General features: G+C 43.2%; 1 protein-coding gene across 2 annotated transcripts in view; it reads left to right on the forward strand.

The window, feature by feature from the left end:
• LOC111079328 (putative serine/threonine-protein kinase STE20-like) overlaps window positions 1-25,424 on the forward strand; it is a 74,084-nt gene that overhangs the window by 17,624 nt on the left and 31,036 nt on the right. The window contains exon 2 of one of the 2 annotated variants that reach the window (XM_041592210.1): window positions 520-528. The exons of the other annotated variant lie outside the window; for it this stretch is intronic. Coding sequence (XP_041448144.1) covers window positions 520-528 — 9 coding nt within the window. The remainder of the gene's footprint in view (window positions 1-519; window positions 529-25,424) is intronic. 2 annotated transcript variants of the gene reach the window in all.

A 25,424-nucleotide genomic window follows, 5' to 3' on the forward strand; every position in this document is an offset into this window, starting at 1 on the left:
CGTTATCCCAATAGTCAGCAAACAATGTCAGGCAATTGCCGATCTTTGCCAACCAAACAACCATCCATGAAAGCTACCTGGTCAGCCGTACCATACAGTTTACCAAGGTCGAATCTCTCAGCCCCTTGTTAAATGAAAGCCACTGCCATGACTTCGACTAGTTAAGCCGGTGTTTCACCAGGTCCCGACGGAGTTCCCGGCTGTGTACTCAGGTACTGTTCCGACGCTCTGTGTGGACCCTTGCTTAAACTATCCACCCTATCTATTAACTCTTCATGCTTCCCCCCATCTGGAAGGAATCTTTTATTATTCCGCTCCATAAGAAAGGTAGCAAGTCTGATGCAAATAATTATAGGGGTATATCTAAGTTATCCGCTATTCCTAAAATGTTTGAAAAAATTTTAACTCCGCACTTGCAACATCTCTGCAAATCACTTATATCTCCGTCCCAGCACGGATTTATAAGGCGACGATCAACAACCATAAATTTATTAGAGTTTACCTCTTTTATCATTAAAGGCTTTCAAGGTAACTTGCAGACGGATGTCATTTACACTGATTTAAGTAAAGCATTTGATTCTGTAAACCATTCCCTTTTAGCACAAAAACTTGACCTTTTAGGGTTTCCGCCTAATCTTTTGAGATGGATTTCTAGCTACCTTTGTTCTAGGTCTCAAAGAGTCCTCTTGAAAAACTCCTTCTCTTCACCTGTTAAGGTTACTTCTGGAGTACCACGGGCAGCCATCTAGGCCCCCTACTATTCACACTCTTTATTAATGATCTGCCTTCAGTATTAACAAACTCTCGAGTACTCATGTATGCGGATGATGTTAAACTTTGTGTCCAGTATAAGGACATTTCATTTCACTCTCGCTTGCAATCCGATCTCAATAACTTTCAATCATGGTGTGTGCAAATATGTTACACCTAAATGCCTCGAAATGCAAAGTAATGACATTTCATCGCTCCAGCCCCCTATTGGCTCCTTATAGCCTCTGCGGTGGTTCTCTTGAGAGAATTACCTTGGTTGATGATCTTGGTGTTAAATTAGACCCAAAGTTGAAGTTTTCTGAACACATTTCTACCATGGTAAATAAGGCCATGGGTGTGCTTGGGTTTATAAAGAGGTGGTCAAAGGAATTTGACGACCCCTATATAACGAAGACTCTCTATATCTCGCTTGTTCGTCCGATTTTAGAATACGGCTCTTGTGTGGTGCCCCAGTACAAAGTACACCAGGACCGTATAGAATCAGTCCAGAAAAACTTTATACTTTTTGCTCTGCGTGGCCTTAACTGGGATGCAGGTGTGAGACTGCCATCTTATCCTCGTAGATTGCTTTTAATAAACCTTCCAACCTTAGTTAGTCGTAGAAAAATGCTTGGTGTGATTTTTATGCACAACCTGATCAAGGGTGATGTAGATAGCCCTGACTTGTTGAGGCGCATAAACTTTACGATTCCTATTAGATCTACTAGAAACTTCATTCCTCTTTTCCTTCCGCTTGTAGATCGAATTATTCCTTGCACGAACCATTTAGGGTACTTTGCTCGGACTTCAATTCCCTTTACCACATAATATCAACTACTAATCCCTTCCTCTTCTTAAATCACTAATACTAACATACCTTTCCCGTAATTAGTTATATTTTTTAGCTATCTTTGCATGCTTAGCTCTTTGAGTTGTGTTTAGCTCTAATTTTCCTCGAATTTTAGCAACACCTATCTTTCCAGCATGCTCGCGATCGGTTCGGTAACACGCGTCGCGCGTCATGCGGCAGCGCCCCTCGGTCGGTTGGGCGGGAGGAGGGCTGCGTTTCTGCCTGGGTTCCGCGCGTAACAGGCTTCGGCTTGGTGTCGCATGGGCCACTTGATGGTGCAGTCATTGCATATCAACGTCCAGATATAGTTAAAATCAGTGTAAATGACATCCGTCTGCAAGTTACCTTGAAAGCCTTTAATGATAAAAGAGGTAAACTCTAATAAATTTGTGGTTGTTGATCGTCGCCTTATAAATCCGTGCTGGGACGGAGATATAAGTGATTTGCAGAGATGTTGCAAGTGCGGAGTTAAAATTTTTTCAAACATTTTAGGAATAGCGGATAACTTAGATATACCTCTATAATTATTTGCATCAGACTTGCTACCTTTCTTATGGAGCGGAATAATAAAAGATTCCTTCCAGATGGTGGGGAAGCATGAAGAGTTAATGGATAGGGTGAATAGTTTAAGCAAGGGTCCACACAGAGCGTCGGCACAGTACCTGAGTACACAGCCGGGAACTCCGTCGGGACCTGGTGAAAACACCGGCTTAACTAGTCGAAGATCATGAAACAGTGAGCTTTCATTTAACAAGGGGCTGAAGATGCCATTCGACCTTGTTAAACTGTATGGATACGGCTGACCAGAGTAGCTTTCATGAGAATAGGTTGTTTGGAAAAATTTGGCAAAAAGATCGGCAATTGCCTGATCATTGTTTGCTGACATATTGAGAAAAGATAACGAGGACGGATGTACGGACGTTCTACGCTTACTATTTACGAAGCTGTAAAACTGTTTAGGGTCCTGTGAAAATCGTATCCTGCATCGAGATAGGTAGTTCTTATAGCATTGAGCGTTAAGAACGGAGAAATTTGACCGAGCTATTACATAGTGAGAAAGAGAAGAGGGAGAACCAACTTCTCGAAATTTTTTATAAAGTCTTGATTTTAAATTTTTTAGACTGGATAACTCCTTGGTAAACTAAGGAGGCTTTCCAGATCTAACCGGACAAGAAAGTGGGACACAGGAATCAAAAAATGTGTCAAGTACATTGTAAAAAATGTGTGTGCCTTTCATAACGTCAGTGCACAAGTACAGAGCGGACCAATCAAAATCCCTAATAAGGTTATTAAGCTTCGTAAACTCGGCTTTACGAAAGCAGCGGACACGTTCAGATAGCCTACTCATTCGATCCAATACAGTAGGGCCAATATCGACTGACACTTCGAATGTAGGATGGTAGGAGTCTTCAGGTATACTGAGCGGAAGGGCTCGGGTTAACAACGCTATGGTCGGATCCGAGACAAAGCACAGATCAAGCAATCGACCCAAGGAATTTTTCACATGGTTGACTTGAGACAGGGATAGGTCTAGCAAGCCGTCGATAAAGTCATGTCGTGACATGGGCACAAGGTTATTAGACTCGTTTACCGAAGACCAAACAGCACCTGGCAAATTAAAATCACCAAGAACTATCATATGGTCTTTATCTGATAGCGAGGAAGAAACAGTTTTTAAAGCGTACAGGTGATGCTCGTATATTAAAATATCCGAGGAAGGTGGAATATACGAGCAAGTAATGAAAATGGAAAAGCCTGGGAGAATCAGTTTTACGCACAGGAATTCCAGGTCTTGTTGAACCTGGACCATAAAATGTTCCGACGTGAAGTTTGAGTCCACTGCAATAAGGACGCCACCTCCACGTCGAGACGAACGGTCATTTCTAAAAATTGTGTACCGACCTGCCAAAACTTCGGAACTAAGGATGTCCGGCTTTAACCAGGTCTCGGTGAACACAATAACGTGGGACGAGAATGCGAGACTCTCAAGGAAAAGAGTGCTATGCTTACTACGCAAGCCTCTAGCATTCTGGTAGGTAACTACAAGAGAGGAAGTTAGTTTTTTGGATGGGTGGAAGTAGAGGTGGAAGATGAGGATGGAGATAAAGCACTGGTCTGAATGCTAGGAAAAGTAATGGGGGGCCTATTCTTTTTCTTAGCCTTAAACTCTTTAACCACCAAATGCTCCGGCCAAAACTTGGCGGAACAAATGGTTTCAAATTGAGTTGGCGAGACGCTTATCTTGTCTGGACGTTGATATGCAATGACTGCACCATCAAGTGGCCCATGCGACACCAAGCCGAAGCCTGTTACGCGCGGAACCCAGGCAGAAACGCAGCCCTCCTCCCGCCCAACCGACCGAGGGGCGCTGCCGCATGACGCGCGACGCGTGTTACCGAACCGATCGCGAGCATGCAGGAAAGATAGGTGTTAGACTAAAATTCGAGGAAAATTAGAGCTAAACACAACTTAAAGAGCTAAGCATGCAAAGATAGCTAAAAAATATAACTAATTACGGGAAAGGTAAGTTAGTATTAGTGATTTAAGAAGAGGAAGGGAATTAGTAGTTGATATTATGTGGTAGAGGGAATTGAAGTCCGAGCAAAGTACCCTAAATGGTTCGTGCAAGGAATAATTCGATCTACAAAGCGGAAGGTAAAGAGGAATGAAGTTTCTAGTAGATCTAATAGGAATCGTAAAGTTTATGCGGCTCAACAAGTCAGGGCTATCTACATCACCCTTGATCAGGTTGTGCATAAAAATCACGACTAACTAAGGTTGGAAGGTTTATTAAAAGCAATCTACGAGGATAAGATGGCAGTCTCACACCTGCATCCCAGTTAAGGCCACGCAGAGCAAAAAGTAAAAAGTTTTTCTGGACTGATTCTATACGGTCCTGGTGTACTTTGTACTGGGGGCACCATACACAAGAGCCGTATTCTAAAATCGGACGAACAAGCGAGATATAGAGAGTCTTCGTTATATAGGGGTCGTCAAATTCCTTTGACCACCTCTTTATAAACCCAAGCACACCCATGGCCTTATTTACCATGGTAGAAATGTGTTCAGAAAACTTCAACTTTGGGTCTAATTTAACACCAAGATCATCAACCAAGGTAATTCTCTCAAGAGAACCACCGCAGAGGCTATAAGGAGCCAATAGGGGGCTGGAGCTGGAGCGATGAAATGTCATTACTTTGCATTTCGAGGCATTTAGGTGTAACATATTTGCACAACACCATGATTGAAAGTTATTGAGATCGGATTGCAAGCGAGGGTGAAATGAAATGTCCTTATACTGGACACAAAGTTTAACATCATCCGCATACATGAGTACTCGAGAGTTTGTTAATACTGAAGGCAGATCATTAATAAAGAGTGTGAATAGTAGGGGGCCTAGATGGCTGCCCTGTGGTACTCCAGAAGTAACCTTAACAGGTGAAGAGAAGGAGTTTTTGAAGAGGACTCTTTGAGACCTAGAACAAAGGTAGCTAGAAATCCATCTCAAAAGATTAGGCGGAAACCCTAAAAGGTCAAGTTTTTGTGCTAAAAGGGAATGGTTTACAGAATCAAATGCTTTACTAAAATCAGTGTAAATGACATCATTCTGCAAGTTACCTTGAAAGCCTTTAATGATAAAAGAGGTAAACTCTAATAAATTTGTGGTTGTTGATCGTCGCCTTATAAATCCGTGCTGGGACGGAGATATAAGTGATTTGCAGAGATGTTGCAAGTGCGGAGTTAAAATTTTTTCAAACATTTTAGGAATAGCGGATAACTTAGATATACCCCTATAATTATTTGCATCAGACTTGCTACCTTTCTTATGGAGCGGAATAATAAAAGATTCCTTCCAGATGGGGGGGAAGCATGAAGAGTTAATGGATAGGGTGAATAGTTTAAGCAAGGGTCCACACAGAGCGTCGGAACAGTACCTGAGTACACAGCCGGGAACTCCGTCGGGACCTGGTGAAAACACCGGCTTAACTAGTCGAAGATCATGAAGCAGTGAGCTTTCATTTAACAAGGGGCTGAAGATGCCATTCGACCTTGGTAAACTGTATGGATACGGCTGACCAGAGTAGCTTTCATGAGAATAGGTTGTTTGGAAAAATTTGGCAAAAAGATCGGCAATTGCCTGATCATTGTTTGCTGACATATTGAGAAAAGATAACGAGGATGGATGTACGGACGTTCTACGCTTACTATTTACGAAGCTGTAAAACTGTTTAGGGTCCTGTGAAAATCGTATCCTGCATCGAGATAGGTAGTTCTTATAGCATTGAGCGTTAAGAACGGAGAAATTTGACCGAGCTATTACATAGTGAGAAAGAGAAGAGGGAGAACCAACTTCTCGAAATTTTTTATAAAGTCTTGATTTTAAATTTTTTAGACTGGATAACTCCTTGGTAAACCAAGGAGGCTTTCCAGATCTAACCGGACAAGAAAGTGGGACACAGGAATCAAAAAATGTGTCAAGTACATTGTAAAAAATGTGTGTGCCTTTCATAACGTCAGTGCACAAGTACAGAGCGGACCAATCAAAATCCCTAATAAGGTTATTAAGCTTCGTAAACTCGGCTTTACGAAAGCAGCGGACACGTTCAGATAGCCTACTCATTCGATCCAATACAGTAGGGCCAATATCGACTGACACTTCGAATGTAGGATGGTAGGAGTCTTCAGGTATACTGAGCGGAAGGGCTCGGGTTAACAACGCTATGGTCGGATCCGAGACAAAGCACAGATCAAGCAATCGACCCAAGGAATTTTTCACATGGTTGACTTGAGACAGGGATAGGTCTAGCAAGCCGTCGATAAAGTCATGTCGTGACATGGGCACAAGGTTATTAGACTCGTTTACCGAAGACCAAAGAGTACCTGGCAAATTGAAATCACCAAGAACTATAATATGGTCTCTATCTGATAGCGAGGAAGAAACAGTTTTTAAAGCGTACAGGTGATGCTCGTATATTAAAATATCCGTGGAAGGTGGAATATACGAGCAAGTAATGAAAATGGAAAAGCCTGGGAGAATCAGTTTTACGCACAGGAATTCCAGGTCTTGTTGAACCTGGACCATAAAATGTTCCGACGTGAAGTTTGAGTCCACTGCAATAAGGACGCCACCTCCACGTCGAGACGAACGGTCATTTCTAAAAATTGTGTACCGACCTGCCAAAACTTCGGAACTAAGGATGTCCGGCTTTAACCAGGTCTCGGTGAACACAATAACGTGGGACGAGAATGCGAGACTCTCAAGGAAAAGAGTGCTATGCTTACTACGCAAGCCTCTAGCATTCTGGTAGGTAACTACAAGAGAGGAAGTTAGTTTTTTGGATGGGTGGAAGTAGAGGTGGAAGATGAGGATGGAGATAAAGCACTGGTCTGAATGCTAGGAAAAGTAATGGGGGGCCTATTCTTTTTCTTAGCCTTAAACTCTTTAACCACCAAATGCTCCGGCCAAAACTTGGCGGAACAAATGGTTTCAAATTGAGTTGGCGAGACGCTTATCTTGTCTGGACGTTGATATGCAATGACTGCACCATCAAGTGGCCCATGCGACACCAAGCCGAAGCCTGTTACGCGCGGAACCCAGGCAGAAACGCAGCCCTCCTCCCGCCCAACCGACCGAGGGGCGCTGCCGCATGACGCGCGACGCGTGTTACCGAACCGATCGCGAGCAACTCAAAGAGCTAAGCATGCAAAGATAGCTAAAAAATATAACTAATTACGGGAAAGGTATGTTAGTATTAGTGATTTAAGAAGAGGAAGGGAATTAGTAGTTGATATTATGTGGTAGAGGGAATTGAAGTCCGAGCAAAGTACCCTAAATGGTTCGTGCAAGGAATAATTCGATCTACAAAGCGGAAGGAAAAGAGGAATGAAGTTTCTAGTAGATCTAATAGGAATCGTAAAGTTTATGCGGCTCAACAAGTCAGGGCTATCTACATCACCCTTGATCAGGTTGTGCATAAAAATCACACCAAGCATTTTTCTACGACTAACTAAGGTTGGAAGGTTTATTAAAAGCAATCTACGAGGATAAGATGGCAGTCTCACACCTGCATCCCAGTTAAGGCCACGCAGAGCAAAAAGTAAAAAGTTTTTCTGGACTGATTCTATACGGTCCTGGTGTACTTTGTACTGGGGAGCCATACACAAGAGCCGTATTCTAAAATCGGACGAACAAGCGAGATATAGAGAGTCTTCGTTATATAGGGGTCGTCAAATTCCTTTGACCACCTCTTTATAAACCCAAGCACACCCATGGCCTTATTTACCATGGTAGAAATGTGTTCAGAAAACTTCAACTTTGGGTCTAATTTAACACCAAGATCATCAACCAAGGTAATTCTCTCAAGAGAACCACCGCAGAGGCTATAAGGAGCCAATAGGGGGCTGGAGCGATGAAATGTCATTACTTTGCATTTCGAGGCATTTAGGTGTAACATATTTGCACAACACCATGATTGAAAGTTATTGAGATCGGATTGCAAGCGAGGGTGAAATGAAATGTCCTTATACTGGACACAAAGTTTAACATCATCCGCATACATGAGTACTCGAGAGTTTGTTAATACTGAAGGCAGATCATTAATAAAGAGTGTGAATAGTAGGGGGCCTAGATGGCTGCCCTGTGGTACTCCAGAAGTAACCTTAACAGGTGAAGAGAAGGAGTTTTTGAAGAGGACTCTTTGAGACCTAGAACAAAGGTAGCTAGAAATCCATCTCAAAAGATTAGGCGGAAACCCTAAAAGGTCAAGTTTTTGTGCTAAAAGGGAATGGTTTACAGAATCAAATGCTTTACTAAAATCAGTGTAAATGACATCATTCTGCAAGTTACCTTGAAAGCCTTTAATGATAAAAGAGGTAAACTCTAATAAATTTGTGGTTGTTGATCGTCGCCTTATAAATCCGTGCTGGGACGGAGATATAAGTGATTTGCAGAGATGTTGCAAGTGCGGAGTTAAAATTTTTTCAAACATTTTAGGAATAGCGGATAACTTAGATATACCCCTATAATTATTTGCATCAGACTTGCTACCTTTCTTATGGAGCGGAATAATAAAAGATTCCTTCCAGATGGGGGGAAGCATGAAGAGTTAATGGATAGGGTGAATAGTTTAAGCAAGGGTCCACACAGAGCGTCGGAACAGTACCTGAGTACACAGCCGGGAACTCCGTCGGGACCTGGTGAAAACACCGGCTTAACTAGTCGAAGATCATGAAGCAGTGAGCTTTCATTTAACAAGGGGCTGAAGATGCCATTCGACCTTGGTAAACTGTATGGATACGGCTGACCAGAGTAGCTTTCATGAGAATAGGTTGTTTGGAAAAATTTGGCAAAAAGATCGGCAATTGCCTGATCATTGTTTGCTGACATATTGAGAAAAGATAACGAGGATGGATGTACGGACGTTCTACGCTTACTATTTACGAAGCTGTAAAACTGTTTAGGGTCCTGTGAAAATCGTATCCTGCATCGAGATAGGTAGTTCTTATAGCATTGAGCGTTAAGAACGGAGAAATTTGACCGAGCTATTACATAGTGAGAAAGAGAAGAGGGAGAACCAACTTCTCGAAATTTTTTATAAAGTCTTGATTTTAAATTTTTTAGACTGGATAACTCCTTGGTAAACCAAGGAGGCTTTCCAGATCTAACCGGACAAGAAAGTGGGACACAGGAATCAAAAAATGTGTCAAGTACATTGTAAAAAATGTGTGTGCCTTTCATAACGTCAGTGCACAAGTACAGAGCGGACCAATCAAAATCCCTAATAAGGTTATTAAGCTTCGTAAACTCGGCTTTACGAAAGCAGCGGACACGTTCAGATAGCCTACTCATTCGATCCAATACAGTAGGGCCAATATCGACTGACACTTCGAATGTAGGATGGTAGGAGTCTTCAGGTATACTGAGCGGAAGGGCTCGGGTTAACAACGCTATGGTCGGATCCGAGACAAAGCACAGATCAAGCAATCGACCCAAGGAATTTTTCACATGGTTGACTTGAGACAGGGATAGGTCTCGCAAGCCGTCGATAAAGTCATGTCGTGACATGGGCACAAGGTTATTAGACTCGTTTACCGAAGACCAAACAGCACCTGGCAAATTAAAATCACCAAGAACTATCATATGGTCTTTATCTGATAGCGAGGAAGAAACAGTTTTTAAAGCGGTCAGGTGATGCTCGTATATTAAGATATCCGTGGAAGGTGGAATATACGAGCAAGTAATGAAAATGGAAAAGCCTGGGAGAATCAGTTTTACGCACAGGAATTCCAGGTCTTGTTGAACCTGGACCATGAAATGTTCCGACGTGAAATTTGAGTCCACTGCAATAAGGACCCCACCTCCACGTCGAGACGAACGGTCATTTCTAAAAATTGTGTACCGACCTGCCAAAACTTCGGAACTAAGGATGTCCGGCTTTAACCAGGTCTCGGTGAACACAATAACGTGGGACGAGAATGCGAGACTCTCAAGGAAAAGAGTGCTATGCTTACTACGCAAGCCTCTAGCATTCTGGTAGGTAACTACAAGAGAGGAAGTTAGTTTTTTGGATGGGTGGAAGTAGAGGTGGAAGATGAGGATGGAGATGGAGCACTGGTCTGAATGCTAGGAAGAGTAATGGGGGGCCTATTCTTTTTCTTAGCCTTAAACTCTTTAACCACCAAATGCTCTGGCCAAAACTTGGCGGAACAAATGGTTTCAAATTGAGTTGGGGAGACGCTTATCTTGAAGGAAGATATCTCCCTGGCGTAAGAAAAGTTAAATTTTTCCACCTTTAAGCCGACGGCTTTTATTTTGCTTTGTATAAAAGCGGTCACATCATTGGATGTGAGGTCAGGGGCTAGCCGCGAGACCAAAACTTGTCGCTTTGGTGGGACTCCCACCAGTGGTTTTGGCACCACAGGCCTAGTACCTGTGATGGCAGTATCCGGTGGTCCTGGACATCTATTAGCTGGTGGGAGCAAAACTGAGGGGATAGTTAAGGGGTTGAGTGCGGACTCGATGGACACGGACTCTACAGACATTTCTAACTGCATACTCTCCGAAGTGACGCATTCGGCTCCCGAATCTGCATCACCAGCAGCGATCGTTGCCCTTGGAGTAGCAAACGTAATCAACTGCTGCACTAAGGGAGTGGTCGGAGGACATTAGGCAGTCGGCACTTGCAAGTCCCGCGGAGTAGACTTCTTGCGCCTCGGAGACTCAGCCAGCAGCTGTAAACTGCTGAACTGAGTGTTCATGGCCAAGAGCCGATCATATTGCCGTTTAAAGCCTACGATCAGCTCTTTGAATCCACTCCGCGTCTGCCTCATGAACGAACGCATGTCGTTTTCCACAGCACGGCATTCCTCACAACTATAATGTAGGCCGTTGTTTTGGGAAATGGCGTCTCCTACACGGCCCCAGGTCCCTAAACATTTTGCGTGCACTACGCTTTCGCAAAGCCAGCAGGGGATATTGGGCTGGTCATGGGTGATCTGCTTCTTGCAGGTTTTTTTTGGCACAGACGACAGAAAATTCCATATTGATGTCTTTTTTTTTTTTTACTTCGGGAAAAAAGTTTAAAACAGATAGCAATCAGACCACTGTGCAGAGCAAATGCTTAGAGATGGTTTTCGCTAACCATCCCGAGGCCTCTATAAAGAGCACCAGTTTCTCTAGAGGCATGTTTGCCAGACTGTCCAGGTCTTCGTAGAAGGCGCCGCCGAGTATTCGGTGACGCCTCCCCATGAGTGCAGGACAGTTGCAGAGAAGGTGCTGGATTCTTTCTATTTCCTCCTCGTCCCTGCAGCTGCGGCAGAAGTCATGATGGGGCAGTCTGTACCTGGTGGCTATGCGGCCGATGACACAGTGCCCCGTTATAACTCCCGTCAGTGTTCGCACCCGCACCTATTCAGTCAGTCAGACGTGTTTACATCGAGCTCAGCGAATACTTTCGATTTGTTGTGAAGAACCTGCGAAAACAACATATGAGCTGCTGATGTATTCAGATAAGGTGTTAAACATCATTCCCGCACTGCCAGCAAATCCCAAACTTTAGGATAATAACTGGTTTTAGGTTTTTGTTCGTCCAACGTCGAAAAGACATTCAATTTTGGCGAAAGTGTAGAAAGAAGGCCGAAAAAAGCTGCAAATAAAATTTCACTGAAAGAAAAGTGCAATCAAAGCAACCAAAACACAATTATAGGTCACACCAGACAGCTGATCAACGATCGATAGCACCTGCCACCTCGGTTTGGATAAATTCCACCAGAGGGCGCTTAGCATCAGTGCAAAGCAGTGCATCAAAGCAGGGCGACCGTTAAAAGTTTGAAACTTGTAACTTGCACTAAAAATGTCGAAAACTGCATCAAAACGCGGTCGTAGCGACTCATCGCTTGATCTGAGAGCTGGTCGCGTCTCTGAAAATCTGTCGCCCCAACAGCACAAGTTAAGGAAGCCGAAGAAATAATTCTGCGTGAGATGGCTGAGAAGTTTGAGACTAAGCTAAGAATGGTAGAGCTTGAAGAGAGAAGCGATACAGTACGTGCGTTATGCAGCAGGAGGTGGAGGAGTTAGAGGCAAAAGTCTCCAGTGCAATACACTCCTCAGCGGTATATAGCATATAACAATTTAATTGACTTATTATCGATACTGACACTTACTTATACAGATGTAATACTAGCTGGGGACTTCAACAGAAATATACTGAGGGAAAATCACTTATCGGATGACATAGAAGCTATGGGATTAAAGTTAGTAAACACATCTGAACCTACCAATTTTTCTAATTACTGTGATACTTTACTAGACTTATTTTATGTAAACCATAGTCACAATGTTTCTACGTTCAGTCAGCTGTCCATGCCAATGTTTTCGAAACGACTTAATTTTCTTGACCTATAATTTTAATACAGACTTAAACGAAAGCATTGACTGGGGATGCACCGAGGTTGCTGACACTACAGAGCATCAGGACCTAGCAACTGAGGAACAGCACCCTCCGACAGATCTCATATCGTCTAAGAGAATCCACTGGGCTATAGACTCCTTTGCGGGTACAAAAGCACCTGGACGAGACGGTATATTTCCAGCCATGCTACAGGCGACCAAAGACGTGATCACCCCATGGCTCTCTGCAATATACTCAGCTTGGTGAGGCACACCTCAGGGTGGGGTCTTGTCGCCCCTCCTATGGAATCTGGTGGTCGACGACCTAATAAAGAGATTCGAGAGGAGAGCCCCAAAAATAACAGCTTATGCGGACGACATACGCATAATTATTACGGGAGTATGCCCATCGAGCCTCAGCTCTATAATGGAATCAACACTCAGGGAGATATGTGAGTGGGCGGTAAAAGTAGGATCCTCCCGAAAATCGACAGAACCAGGCTTACCCCAAAAATACAAGTCAAATACCTCGGCATAGTACTGGACAGCAAGCTGACATGGAGACCATCCAAGAAGCATCCAAGAAGATGCTTAGCAGCACATGGGGCCTATCACCTGCACTAATGCACTGGATCTACATTTCGCTCAACTGACTGCAGGTAAGGCAGCACAACGCCTAGTCGCATCAGGCAATATGTCGCTGCAAGGATTCGGGCACATCATCTGAATACATGATCCCCCGAACTTGCCTGGACGTCAAAACAGCGATACACATGGGACCCGACGACTGGAAAGAAAGTTGGGATCAGAATGAACACCTAAACATATACACGGATGGCTCCAATATGGAAGGAGGAGTAGGAGCGGGCATATACTGTACAGACCCTGAAATAAGGCTGTCCTATAACACTACTCGACAAAATTGAACTTTTTATTTAGGCTGTGAACCAAAATGACTTTTTCTGATAGATTTCCGGACTTACAAATTTTTTTTTATTTTTATTTTTTTTATGGTGTAATTTTTTTTTTTTTCATGTTTTTTTTTCAGAGGTTGTGCTTCCATTTTTAACATAACTTGAGTATCTTATATCTGGTTGCAAAGAACTTTGCAGTTCTGAAAAGCTGACAAATGCAGCTATAAATCCGACCCAGACCTTTTGTAATCTGCAGCTTAACGCCTAAAAGATATTAAGCTTTCAAATTCAAATTTTATCATTTTTTGCGGAATTTCTTTTTTTCAAAATTTTGACTTTATAAACTCGGGAAAAGTCAAAAAAAAAAAATAATTCTTGGCCAACATTTTTGGTATTAAATAGACGCAGTAATTAGGCGTCGTCTAAGGTATTGCTCATCAAAATCTATGGATAAACTGTCAACTTGCAGCCGTTTGACCAAAACGACTCAAAACGAATTTTACCTAAAATTAGTGCTTTTATTTTTCACATAACTTAAGTATCTTATATCTGATTGCATGAAACTTTGCAGTTCTGAAAAGCTGAAGCTGGCTACAGATTTTTTTTCAACCTCGAAATCCGAAATCAGCCTAATTCTAGTGTTGACTAGTGTAAGCTACCGAACCAATGCAGCAGATTCCAGGCGGAAGTCTTCGCCATACGGAAAGCGGCGGAGGTTGCTCGATGTACGGAACGCCCACATTATGTGGTCAACCTGTTCGTCGACAGCGAGGCTGCGATAAGATCCATGCAGTCGTCAGCGGTCAGTTCCAAAAATGTCCTGGCAAACAGGGAGGCATTAGATTTCCTAAGCACGACAAAGTCAGTGTGGATATAGTGGGTTCCCAGCCACCAGGGCATCAAAGGCAACGAGACAACAGACGTGCTGGCTAAGGAAGGCGTTGGGCTGGCGAACAACAGGACTGAGAACGTGCCTGTCTCCCGCAGAACGCTTCAAAACGATCTAGAGGGCACACATACAGGCCAGTAACAGGTGGAGGAGAACCACCACCTGCAGGATCGTGAAAACCATGTGCAAGGAGAGCAATGGTAAACTCAGACACTACCTACTGCACCTACCACGGAAGGACTGTAGGATGCTAATGGGTATACTCACAGGTCACTGCCTGGCTGCAGCACATGCAGTCAAAGTAGGCATCACCAACAGTGACAAGTGCAGGAAATGTGATGAATCTGGGGCTATCGAAACCCTGGAACATCTAATCTGCAAATTCCCGGCCCTCTCAAGGGCAAGAAACAAATGCCTTGGCGGCCCGGTACTGGCATCGCTGGAAGATGCATCCAGGAGGACGCCAGGGGAACTCCTTGCCTTTGCGAAATTCTCCTCGATCCTCATGGACCACACTCAGAAGGTCCATACGCACTTATCCAGACAACTAAGGGCCATATTGGCCTATGCGTGGCCCCGTGAGGGCCGTCGGGACAACCTAACCTAACCTAACCTAAACGAAAACATAATAGCTTATAGGGATTTTAAAAACATTGACTATGCCTTGTTAAGTGCTGACTTGAATGGGACTCTATAAATAACAATCCTAATATTGACTCACAATTGACTGTCCGCCAAAATAATATAATATATGTACCTATATACTAGATCAATACCTCTTGTGGCAAAAACTGATAAACCTCGTGGCAATCCCTGGTTCAACACGCAAAATAAGAATTTTAATAAAAAAACGCGACACTTCATTTCGAAAATGGAAGCGGTACAAAACTAGCCAACATGCTGAGCAGTATAAGCTACTTAGGAAGAAGATGATAAAATTAAACAACTCAGAGAAACGCAAACTCAAACAAGCAGACATGGTCCTACATTAAGCAGCTGTATATTGGTAAATCCAACAATGAACGCATCTGGGATGTTGATCCTGATGTACTTAATGAACAATTTTTAGACTGCAAAGTACCTGAAGTGACTAAAACTGACTATGTTGAGCACTTGCCCCAAAATCTATATAGAAACTGTGATGATGTAAACTGCTTTTGTGATAATGGTACCTGTGATAATAGTTTTAGTTTTTCATGTGTAACTGAGTCAGATGTCCTCGAATCAATGTTACAAATTAATTCAAATGCCACTGGTATTGATGATATAAATCCAAAATTTATAAAATTGTTATTGCCAAAAATACTGCCATACATAACCCACATATACAACACAGCATTGACTCAATCAATATATCCTGATTCTTGGAAAGTAACCAAAATACTACTAATTCCAAAATCTGCCAACGAATACAGGCCAATTTCTATTTTACCTTTATTATCAAAAGTGTTAGAACGACTATGGCTGGTCAGATGACAAATTACTTGACAGCTAATAAACTCTCGACTGACAAACAGTCAGGTTTTCGTGTGGGAAGAAGCTGTACAACAGCAATAATAAACGTAGTGGAAGCTATAGGAGAAAAATTGGACAGTGACAATATAACGTTCTTGACTCTTTTAGACTATAGTAAAGCTTTTGACACGGTTAACCACGAAATTCTTTGTTTTAAACTAAGTCATCTATGTAATTTTTCGAGTGCAGCAATAAAGCTGATCTTCTCTTATTTGAGTAATCGGATGCAGACTGTGTCCATTAACAATGTGTATTCGTCTTTCCTATGTCTCAAGCGTGGCGTTCCTCAAGGATCTGTCCTCGGTCCATTTCTATTCTCTGTGTATATTAATGACTTTCCGAGTGTATTGACAAATTTTGAAGTACATATGTATGCTGATGACGTTCAAATGTATGTTAGCCGTCCTATTAGTACAATTAATGACTGTGTTCGTGTTTGTAATAGTGAATTAAAAGCCATAAGTCAGTGGGCTTAAATCAATGGGCTAGGATTAAACCCAAATAAGTGAAAATGTATAGTCATATGTAAAAGTTCAATACTAACACTACAAAAATTATCGATTGAAAATATCCCTATAGTATATGTAAAACCGGCCAATAATTTGGGTTTTAAATTTAAGTAAATCAGTCGGAAAAACATATGGAATCCTTAGATCGCTAGACAGAACGAAAGACTTTTTACCACTGAAAATCAAACAAACAATTGCGACAATGTACCTCACACCAGTACTTCTTTATGGCATCAAAGTCTTTAGTGACTGTAAATCCGCTAGCCAACAAAAGCTGCAAGTTGCTTTTAATAATATCGCGAGATATATTAATAATAGACACAGAACTGACCGTATTTCTGACGTTATGATTAAGATATTCGATATGCCACTTAAATCCTGGACAAACCATAGGGTCTTGACATTATTGCAGAAAATTATATACACCAAAGAACCTTGTTACCTATACGAAAGACTTAGGTTTAGCACGTCAAGAAGGACCAGAAACATTATGACAGTTAAATAAAAGTACTTCTGTACAAAGCGGCAATTCTTTGTATATGTTGTCCGCATTTGGAACCAATTTCCCCACGGCCTTAAGGCCATAAGTGGCGCGAAGCAATTCAAGATCGCACTGGAGGAACATCTGCGCACTGCCTAGCTCTAATAACACTACCCGACACGATTTTTCCTCAAGGAACAAAACCAACTTTTTCTAAAGATTTGGGGCTTAGAAATGGTATATTAGATTTGTGGTAAAAGTGGATGTGTGCAACGCAGAGAAGAAAACGTTTCCGACCCCATAAAGTATCAATAGCCGAGTCGATATAGCTATGTCCGTCTGTCCGTCTGTCCGTCCGTCCGTCTGTCCGTCTCGATGAGCGCCTGGATCTCAGAGACTATAAGAGCTAGAGAACTGCTACACTGCTACAAGTGTATTTCAAAATTTCGCCCCGCCCCCTTCCGCCCCCACAAAGGACGAAAATCTGTGGCAGGCACAATTTTAAAGATACGATAAAACTAAAAACGCAGTATCGTAGAGAATACCCATATCTACCAGACTGCCGAATCTGAATCAGATCGGATCATTATAGCCATTATAGCCAATTATAGCCAAAATGAATGAAATTTCCTGAGTTTTTAAAGTCAAAATATCGTAAAAAATACCGCACAAAAATCATCATTTTTGAATTTCAATGCTTTATATTTCCTAGACGGTAAGCTGAAATCACAAAGTGTTTGGGCTCAACTTCCAGCTGTTTTAATTATCTTTTCAAAATAGCAAATTTCTTTACAACCTGGCGTAAGATACTAGAGTTATGTGATAAAAACAAGCACTACCTCTGAAAAAAGCTTTAAAAAAAATACCAGACTTCAAAAATTCTTTAAAAAAAAGTTCTGCCATAGAAAAAAAACCATAATTCTTTAAAAAATGTTAAAGCCTCATATCTATCAGAAAAAGTAGGTTTGGATCCTTGAGGAAAAAAAAAGTTCGATTTTGTCGAGTAGTGTAATTTAAACTTTTGAATAGTGGGGATGGATGAAGAGAGAGCGAGACCTATAGAAATTAAATTAAATATATTCTGTCAGTAAATGTTAGTAAATAAGTTCAATTATAATTCTAACTGTAGTTATTCTTAGATGTTACTATGTATTCTGAATTTTTAAATGTTAATAACTATTAGAATTGTTGTGACTAGCGCCTTAATTTATAAGTCTTATATGCTTGTCGCGCTAGGATGGAAAATACAAAATACAAATACTCTTCCTCAAGCTTAGGAGAGTCTTGGTGCGTTCGTATCACGTACGAGTCTGCTTGTGGTCTTGCAGGATACCAAGGCTTTGATGGCAGCCTGGCTGCCGACGCAGATTGCTATGTTCCTCGGAGGTATTTCCAAGGTGTATACCAACTTAGCCGCTTGCCATACTGCATATATCTCCCTAAGACTACTAGACTGGTGCAGTGTATTACCAGTCTGTAGTCTTAGGCTAGACATATCCCAACATATCCCTAAGACTACTAGACTGGTGCAGTGTATTACCAGTCTGTAGTCTTAGGGATATGTTGGTTGCTAATTCCTCAGAGAAGATGACCTTTTACCCGCTCCTCCCCATCTGAAGAAGAAGGTCGTTCAGGACCAGGTTCTGAGTGCCTCGTCTTTCTTGACGATGAGGAGCCTAGGTTGGCGCTTATCGTTCTGATACTGAGAACGCTGTCTAGCCATTTGGTTATCGTCGGGTGTGTGCCAATCTTGGCCAGTGTGGCCGCTATTGACTCGATCCTGACGTTCTTGAAGGCCCCCTCTATATCAGGAAGGCCGACAAGGCAGATTCCTTATGGCTTAGAGTCTTTTCGATATGCCCAGCAACTTCGTGTAGTGCGGTCTCAACTGATCTACCTTTGAGGTAGGCGTGCTGAGCTCCGCTGAACACTTGTTTGTCTTGCTTGGTTCTAATATGTAAATTCATTAGTCGCTCCATCGTTTTTAATAAAAAATGAGGTGACAGATGTGGTTTATCTTCCCTGCCTTGGGGATGAAGACCACTCTCACCTCCCTCCACCCATGGGGGACGTACCCAGTTAGGAGGCATCCTTCGAAAATTTTCTTCAGCCATGGTAGAAGGTGCAGGCACGCTACTTGCAGCAAGGCTGGTCGGATATCATCCGGTCCCTGTGACTTGTAGGGACTGAATGATTTAATGGCCCAGATAATCTTGTCTGGTGCCATTATATCTCGTATGAGATCCTCGATTTCCTCTCCTTGATGATCCTCAGTGTCGTTGGTGGCGCTGGATTCGTCACCGGTGACATCTGAGAAACCCGGGAAGTAAGTACTCATGAGGAGCTCCAGGAATTCTTGACTGCTCTCTGCGAAGGTACCGCCCTGGCTGCGGAGCAGGCCTGGTGTGGTGGATGCCTTCGACAGTACACGTCGAAGCCTTGAAGCCTCAGTGGTACCATCTATGGCTTCGCAGAAGGCTACCCATGACTTCCTTTTCGCCCTCCTTTAGGTGTTCTTGTAGGTATTAAAGCTGCGGCGATAATCATCCCAACTTTCCTGTTTGTCTGTCACTTTTGCTTTGTTGAAGAGTTTCCTCGATTCCTTTCTGACTTCGCTCAGCTCCCTTGTCCACCACGGGTTGTGATTGGACTTTGGGGGTCGGCTGATCGGGCATGATTTGAGAAACGCCATCTGTAGAGCATTAGTAACGTTCTGCTTAGCTTCCTCTAGTGCTTCCGTTTGAAGTATGTCCCTTCCGGTGGGTTGGGCAGCACCTTCTGTACGGTTGCGGAGAAGCGGTTCCAGTCTGTACGCTTGTGATTGCGGTAGGCCTTGGGCTTCTCCTTGTTCCATTTGATTCTGTCGATCCTGTAATGGTCCGAAAAGGAACACTCACTGGACACGTGCCAGTCATCGATGGTTGGGGAGACGCTATTGGAGGCCAGTGTTATATCTATAACCTCTGCACGGTTCCTGTTGCGGAAGGTGACGTGGTCTCCCTCAGAGGGAGTGATGGGCATTCGCGTCACAGCCTAGAAGAAAACAGAACATAAAGCTCGTTCCTTACCACGATATAGGTTCTTGGCTTACCCTCGGGGTGTGGCGTGAGAAGGCGGTATCAGTCCCTGAACCCTTTCACTTACGATCCAGGGCTCTTGGATGAGGGCCACGTCCATCGCCTTCTCCTCCATAAACTGCAGCAGGTCCGACGATGGTACACTTGAGTGATGCAGATTTATCTGCACTACCTTCATGCTATTCAGCGGACCTGGGGTGTTGCGGTACTGATGCTGCCAGGGTGCCCAAACCGAAAGATATGCGGCAGTCCGTTGCTAGGAGTTTGGCAAGGCTTTCCTGACCAATACTGATCCAGAGTTCCTTGCCGTTCCCCTTGTCTCGCGCTATCGCCCTTGTGAGTGTGTCCTCCACCGCCTTGATCGGGGGAGGATCCACACCTTCATGATCGTTCTCCTGGGAATCTGATCTGTGGGGACCACGAAGAGTGCCGCTCCTGGCCAAAGATCACCAAAACCTTGGACTGTGGTTTTGAGAAACTAAAGAGTTTCTGCATTACCACAGGCCACTTCTTTGGCTCCCTTGTACCACTTGATACCCTTGAACTCGCAAACAAACGGGTTATCTGCGCGCACAATGGCATCCTTCATGGCGGTCAGGATCTTCGATTCCGTCAATTGACGTCCGATAGCTTCCCCTCTGGGTGACTTCGGTCGATTATGGCTACCTGCAGCTCGGCCGGCGATCCTAGGCTGGCCAGAATGTCCTCTGGTTTGGCTTTTTTCGGTCTTGGCCTCCGACTTCTCGTCCGTCACAGGTGGTGGACCCGAGTCGACCTGGATGTTGGCTCCGCCTTCTGCGGCTCCTCGTTGTATCCGAGTCGAGAGAAGGCCGTAGCCAACTCTGCCTCTGACACTGAGGGACCAGTGAAGACGAAGCTTCCGTCTGTGGTTCCCGGTTCCAGATCCTCTATCGTCCCTTTCTGTCTGCGGATCTTCTGTTGCTTGTGGCATTACACGATTTGAAAGCTCAGCACTCCACTGCCACCTCGGGTTTTCTGCAGTCACAGGATATCGACGCCGGGGGCCTGCGCTCGCACCCCCAATCAACGCCGGTACTGGGTCTCCGACTCCCTGCACCTTAACTGTTAAATCGTTATCGGACATTTCCCCCATAACGGATGCGTTTTAGCGCAGCATACGCTACCGACGGTTTAGCTCTTGGCTTCCTTACGCTTACTAGGCCCCTTCATCGCGGCAAGATGGTAGTTCTCCGAGGGGGTTGTGGCAAGTTACAAGTTTCAAACTTTTAACGGTCGCCTGCTTTAATGCACTGCTTAACTGATGCACTGATGCTAAGCGCCCTCTGGTGTAATTTATCCAAACCAGGTGCTATCGATCGTTGATCAGCTGTCTGGTGTGACCTATAATTTTGTTTTGGTTGCTTTGATTGAACTTTTCACTCAGCGAAATTTTATTTGCCGCTTTTTTCCGCCTTCTTTCCACACTTTCGCCAAAATTTATGGGCTTTTCGACGTTGGACGAACAAAAACTTAAAATCAGTTATTATCATAAAGTTTGGGTTTTGCTGGCAGTGCGCGAATGATGGTAAACACCTTATCTGAATACATCAGCAGCTCATGTATATAATTAAGAAACTATGTCAATAAAGGAGAACAGAAACTACGCAGTAATTTATCCGTTGGTCCTTCTATTCGCATTGTTGCTGAGAGCGAGTTTGAGAACGAGAGAGAGTCGTCTCAGTCGAGTGTGGCGCGGTTGTGTGTAGGATGCTTTTGAGAGAGAGGAGGATCGAAATGGAATTGCTAAAGAGAGCAATTGGATGATGCAATACGGTGTCATGTATTGCGTAAGCGAAAAAGAGAAAACGAGAATAGGAGTTCAGTTCAGTTCAGTTTGCTAACGGAATGGAATGAGAGACGTAAACGCGATTCACTGCGCTCAAGTGCCACAATGCAGGAGGAACAGCTCCCAAATTTTCTGCCCCCGACATCAGAAGTGGGATCGGCTCAGGCCCAGGAGTGTCACGCTCGATCTTTACTTGAAGCACAAAACCAAAGATTTATGGAAATTATAAAAACAATGCAGAAGCCTGCGTCAACTACACCAAGTGAAAAATCAATGAGACTGCCAAAGTTCAATCCAGACGCGGCTGAAGCTGATGCCAGCGCATGGGTCAAAACAGCTGATATGATCCTGACGGAGCATCCTCTGGAAGGCAGTGCGCTGGTTATGTGACTGAGCGCTTCCCAATGGCTTGCTCAGATCAGCTTTGCTGGCATAACCTGGCTACAATTCAAAGAATTGTTCGTTCACCGCTACGATGACGCTGAGACACCGGCCGCTGTCTTATTGAACATCCTCAACGGACGGCCGAAAACAGGCGAGTGCTTGTCGGCATACGGTTAGTAGCCGGCTAGTGACGTCGTTAATGACCAAATGGAAGTCGATGGACATGGAAGAAATAGCAGTGTCTTTCTTATTGGCACACACGTCGCAAATCGACACCAGACTGCAACGTCTACTTTTCACCACCAATATAACGAACAGAAATGAACTTCAGCTGCAGTTGAAAGCATTTGCATACAGCAAGCAAAGCGAGTATTCGGCTTCAGACCATTCGATCAGTCCCGATAAGAAGAGGTTCAAGGCACACACTCCCATGAAGTGCCATTACTGTGGGAATCCCGGACATAAAATGCTGGAATGCCGTAAGAGGAATGCAGAACAATCAAAGTCAAATCAATCGTATGGACTGGAGTGACTTGTTTTAAATGCGGAAACGTCGGTCACATTGCATCCGCATGCACGAAGGGTACGTCGGCATCGAATAGCAGTGTGAACGAGAAGCGAGTAGACGTCTGTGCAGTGTTGGAGCCCAATGGAATCTTATATCAATTTGGTGAGCCCTTTCCATTCTTCTTCGACTCGGGTGCCGAGTGCTCCTTGATCAAGGAAAAGTTAGCAGACAAGTTAGCTGGAAAAAGATTTAATAACTTAGTCATTCTGAAAGGAATGGGTGAAAACGTTGTACGATGTAATTTACAAATACTGTCTACTATACAAATTTGTCAATTAAATCTGGAAATTATGTTTAATGTAGTTATGGGCGAGCGTTTGAAACATGACATAATGATTGGTCGTGAAATTTTAGCTCTTGGCTTCGGCATAACTGATAAATTTAATATTTTTAAAACTAAACAGATTAATGCGATTTCCAATGAAACCATTACAAATTACGATAAGCTATTTGACGATAATTTTGATTTAAATGATAATGATAAGTGTAAGCTTAAGAACATTTTTAATCTATATTGTCTTGGCGTAGATGAAAAAGAATTAGTAAGAAATAAAATCAAGGAAATGTTGGCGGCAAATGGGGGTAAATACTTTTCTTGCTTAGACATGGCCAGTGGGTTTTATCAGACTCCCATAGATGCAGGATCCATAGAGCGAACCGCCTTTGTAACTCCCGAGGGCAACAAAAAAAAAATGCGTACTTCTATGCAATTGTTTACATTGATGATGTAGTGATAGTCGCAAGGTCAAAAGAGGAAGCATTTGACAGATTGGGAATTGTGCTAAAGGCTCTATCGGAAGCAGGATTTTCCTTTAATATAAAAAAAATGCTCATTTCTCAAAACTGAAATAGAATATCTTGGATACTTGGTCAAAGACGGTAGTATTGAACCAAATCCGCGGAAAATACAAGCTCTGTCTGGACTATCTGAACCATTAACTATGTAATCGGCAACCCTGTGAGATTACACTCTTTTTGCGAGTCGCTCCGTCTGTTTAACTTAAAAATCGGTTTAAACCAGCAAATTAAACATCTACTAGCGCGTTTAACACATAGTTACGAGTCACAAATCATTTCAACTACGAAAGAGGAACATACAATAACTAAAACTACGTCTGTTCACAATTTAATTTGCCCGGGAGGCAATTACACAAACACATACACAGCAATAGCCAAAACCAAAGCATACACAAACAAAAATAAACTCTCACTCACTTTCAAGCAACACTCAAAAATAAACGGTTAATCACTCAAAAATACAAAAAAACACACAAAAACACTCAAAATGCCACCAGCACCAAAACGCCAGCGGGAACAAACGTCTACGGACCTGAAAGTCGCTCGTTCGTCGGAAGCCCCTTCCCCCCTCTTGGTCCAGCTCATCGAACAGAAGATGAGTGAGCAGCTCCAGCAAATCACAGACAGCATTAGGCAATCTGAGGATCGCATTCTGCTTGACCTTCAGGATAGGCTGAAGGTGATGACCGGAGATATCAAAAATCTCACTCAGCGGGTACACCATCTCGAGTCGGAGGTTGGTGTGGTCCAACAATTGAAAGTTCGGGTTCTGGAGCTGGAGACCGAAGTTGGAGAAATGCACTGCGGGGACAGGTGGGCGAGATGGAGGTAAAACTGGCCGAGCAAGCAAATCAAAGCATTGCTTGTGACCTGCGGGTACACGGTGTTCCTCTTAGCCAGGAGGAGAATCTGAAAACTCAATTTCACTCACTGTGTTTTGCTTTAAAGCTCACACCGCCACCGAGAATTAAAGAAATTTTCCGCATCACACGGCACAACAAAAACGCTGCCACTGATCCAACTATAATTGTTAAACTGGAGCACGTGCGAGATAAGGCCGCTCTGTTGCGAGCAGTTGGCAATTATCGGCGGGAGCTTAAACAACCGATAACCCTGCAGCTTTTGGGTATAAACTCTCAAGCTGCCTTCTACATTAACGAGCAGCTCTCAAGAGAGACGTATGAAATCTTTAAAGAGGCAATGCGCTTAAAAAAGCTCAAGTGTCTCTCTTCGGTTTTCACACGTCGTGCAGTAGTGCATGTAACTCAATCTGCGGGAGCGGAGGTAATGATGATATTTAATTTGAAAGAGCTTCATGCATTGCGCGTCCAACCTCCCTTAATTAATGCTAATACTAGGCACAGTGAAGAGAATAGAGAAGAGCAGGCAAATACTCGTAAAAATGATGATAGCTTTCGCTAAACCGATGCTCTCCTCTGCTCTCTTACCTGTCAAGTTCAGTGTTAGTTCTGTAAGTACTATATGTTTCGCATTAAATGTTTTGTTTATATATTTATACCTAATTTGTAAATTGCGTGTGCTACTGATAGGGAAAATATGCACACTAATATAAGAAGATCCACAGAGAATAGCAACACAATTATCAAGGTTCTTGCTAAGCAGAAAATCGGCTTACAAATATGCCATATAAATGCACAAAGTCTTTGCCAAAAAATTTAAGAGTTCAGGTATTTGTTTGTGAAGTCCAACGTAGATGTAATATGTGTCTCTGAAACGTGGTTTGTCTCTCAACTAGACGATGTCTTGATCACTTGTGACGGCTATGATTTATATCGATCTGATCGAGAAGGTCATGCAGGTGGGGTTGCAATATACACTAACAACAAACTGAAATCCAAAGTAGTAAGTAAACAACCCAGTGGAAGCGCAATAGAGTACTTGTTTCTTGAAGTCACTGGTAGAGGGAGTTCACCAAATATTCTTATTGGCTGTCTTTATAGACCTAATCGTTCTATTGACTATTCAGACGCAAT

This window comes from Drosophila obscura, unplaced genomic scaffold (assembly GCF_018151105.1).
Source record: "Drosophila obscura isolate BZ-5 IFL unplaced genomic scaffold, ASM1815110v1 contig_176, whole genome shotgun sequence".
Lineage (NCBI taxonomy): Eukaryota > Metazoa > Arthropoda > Insecta > Diptera > Drosophilidae > Drosophila > Drosophila obscura.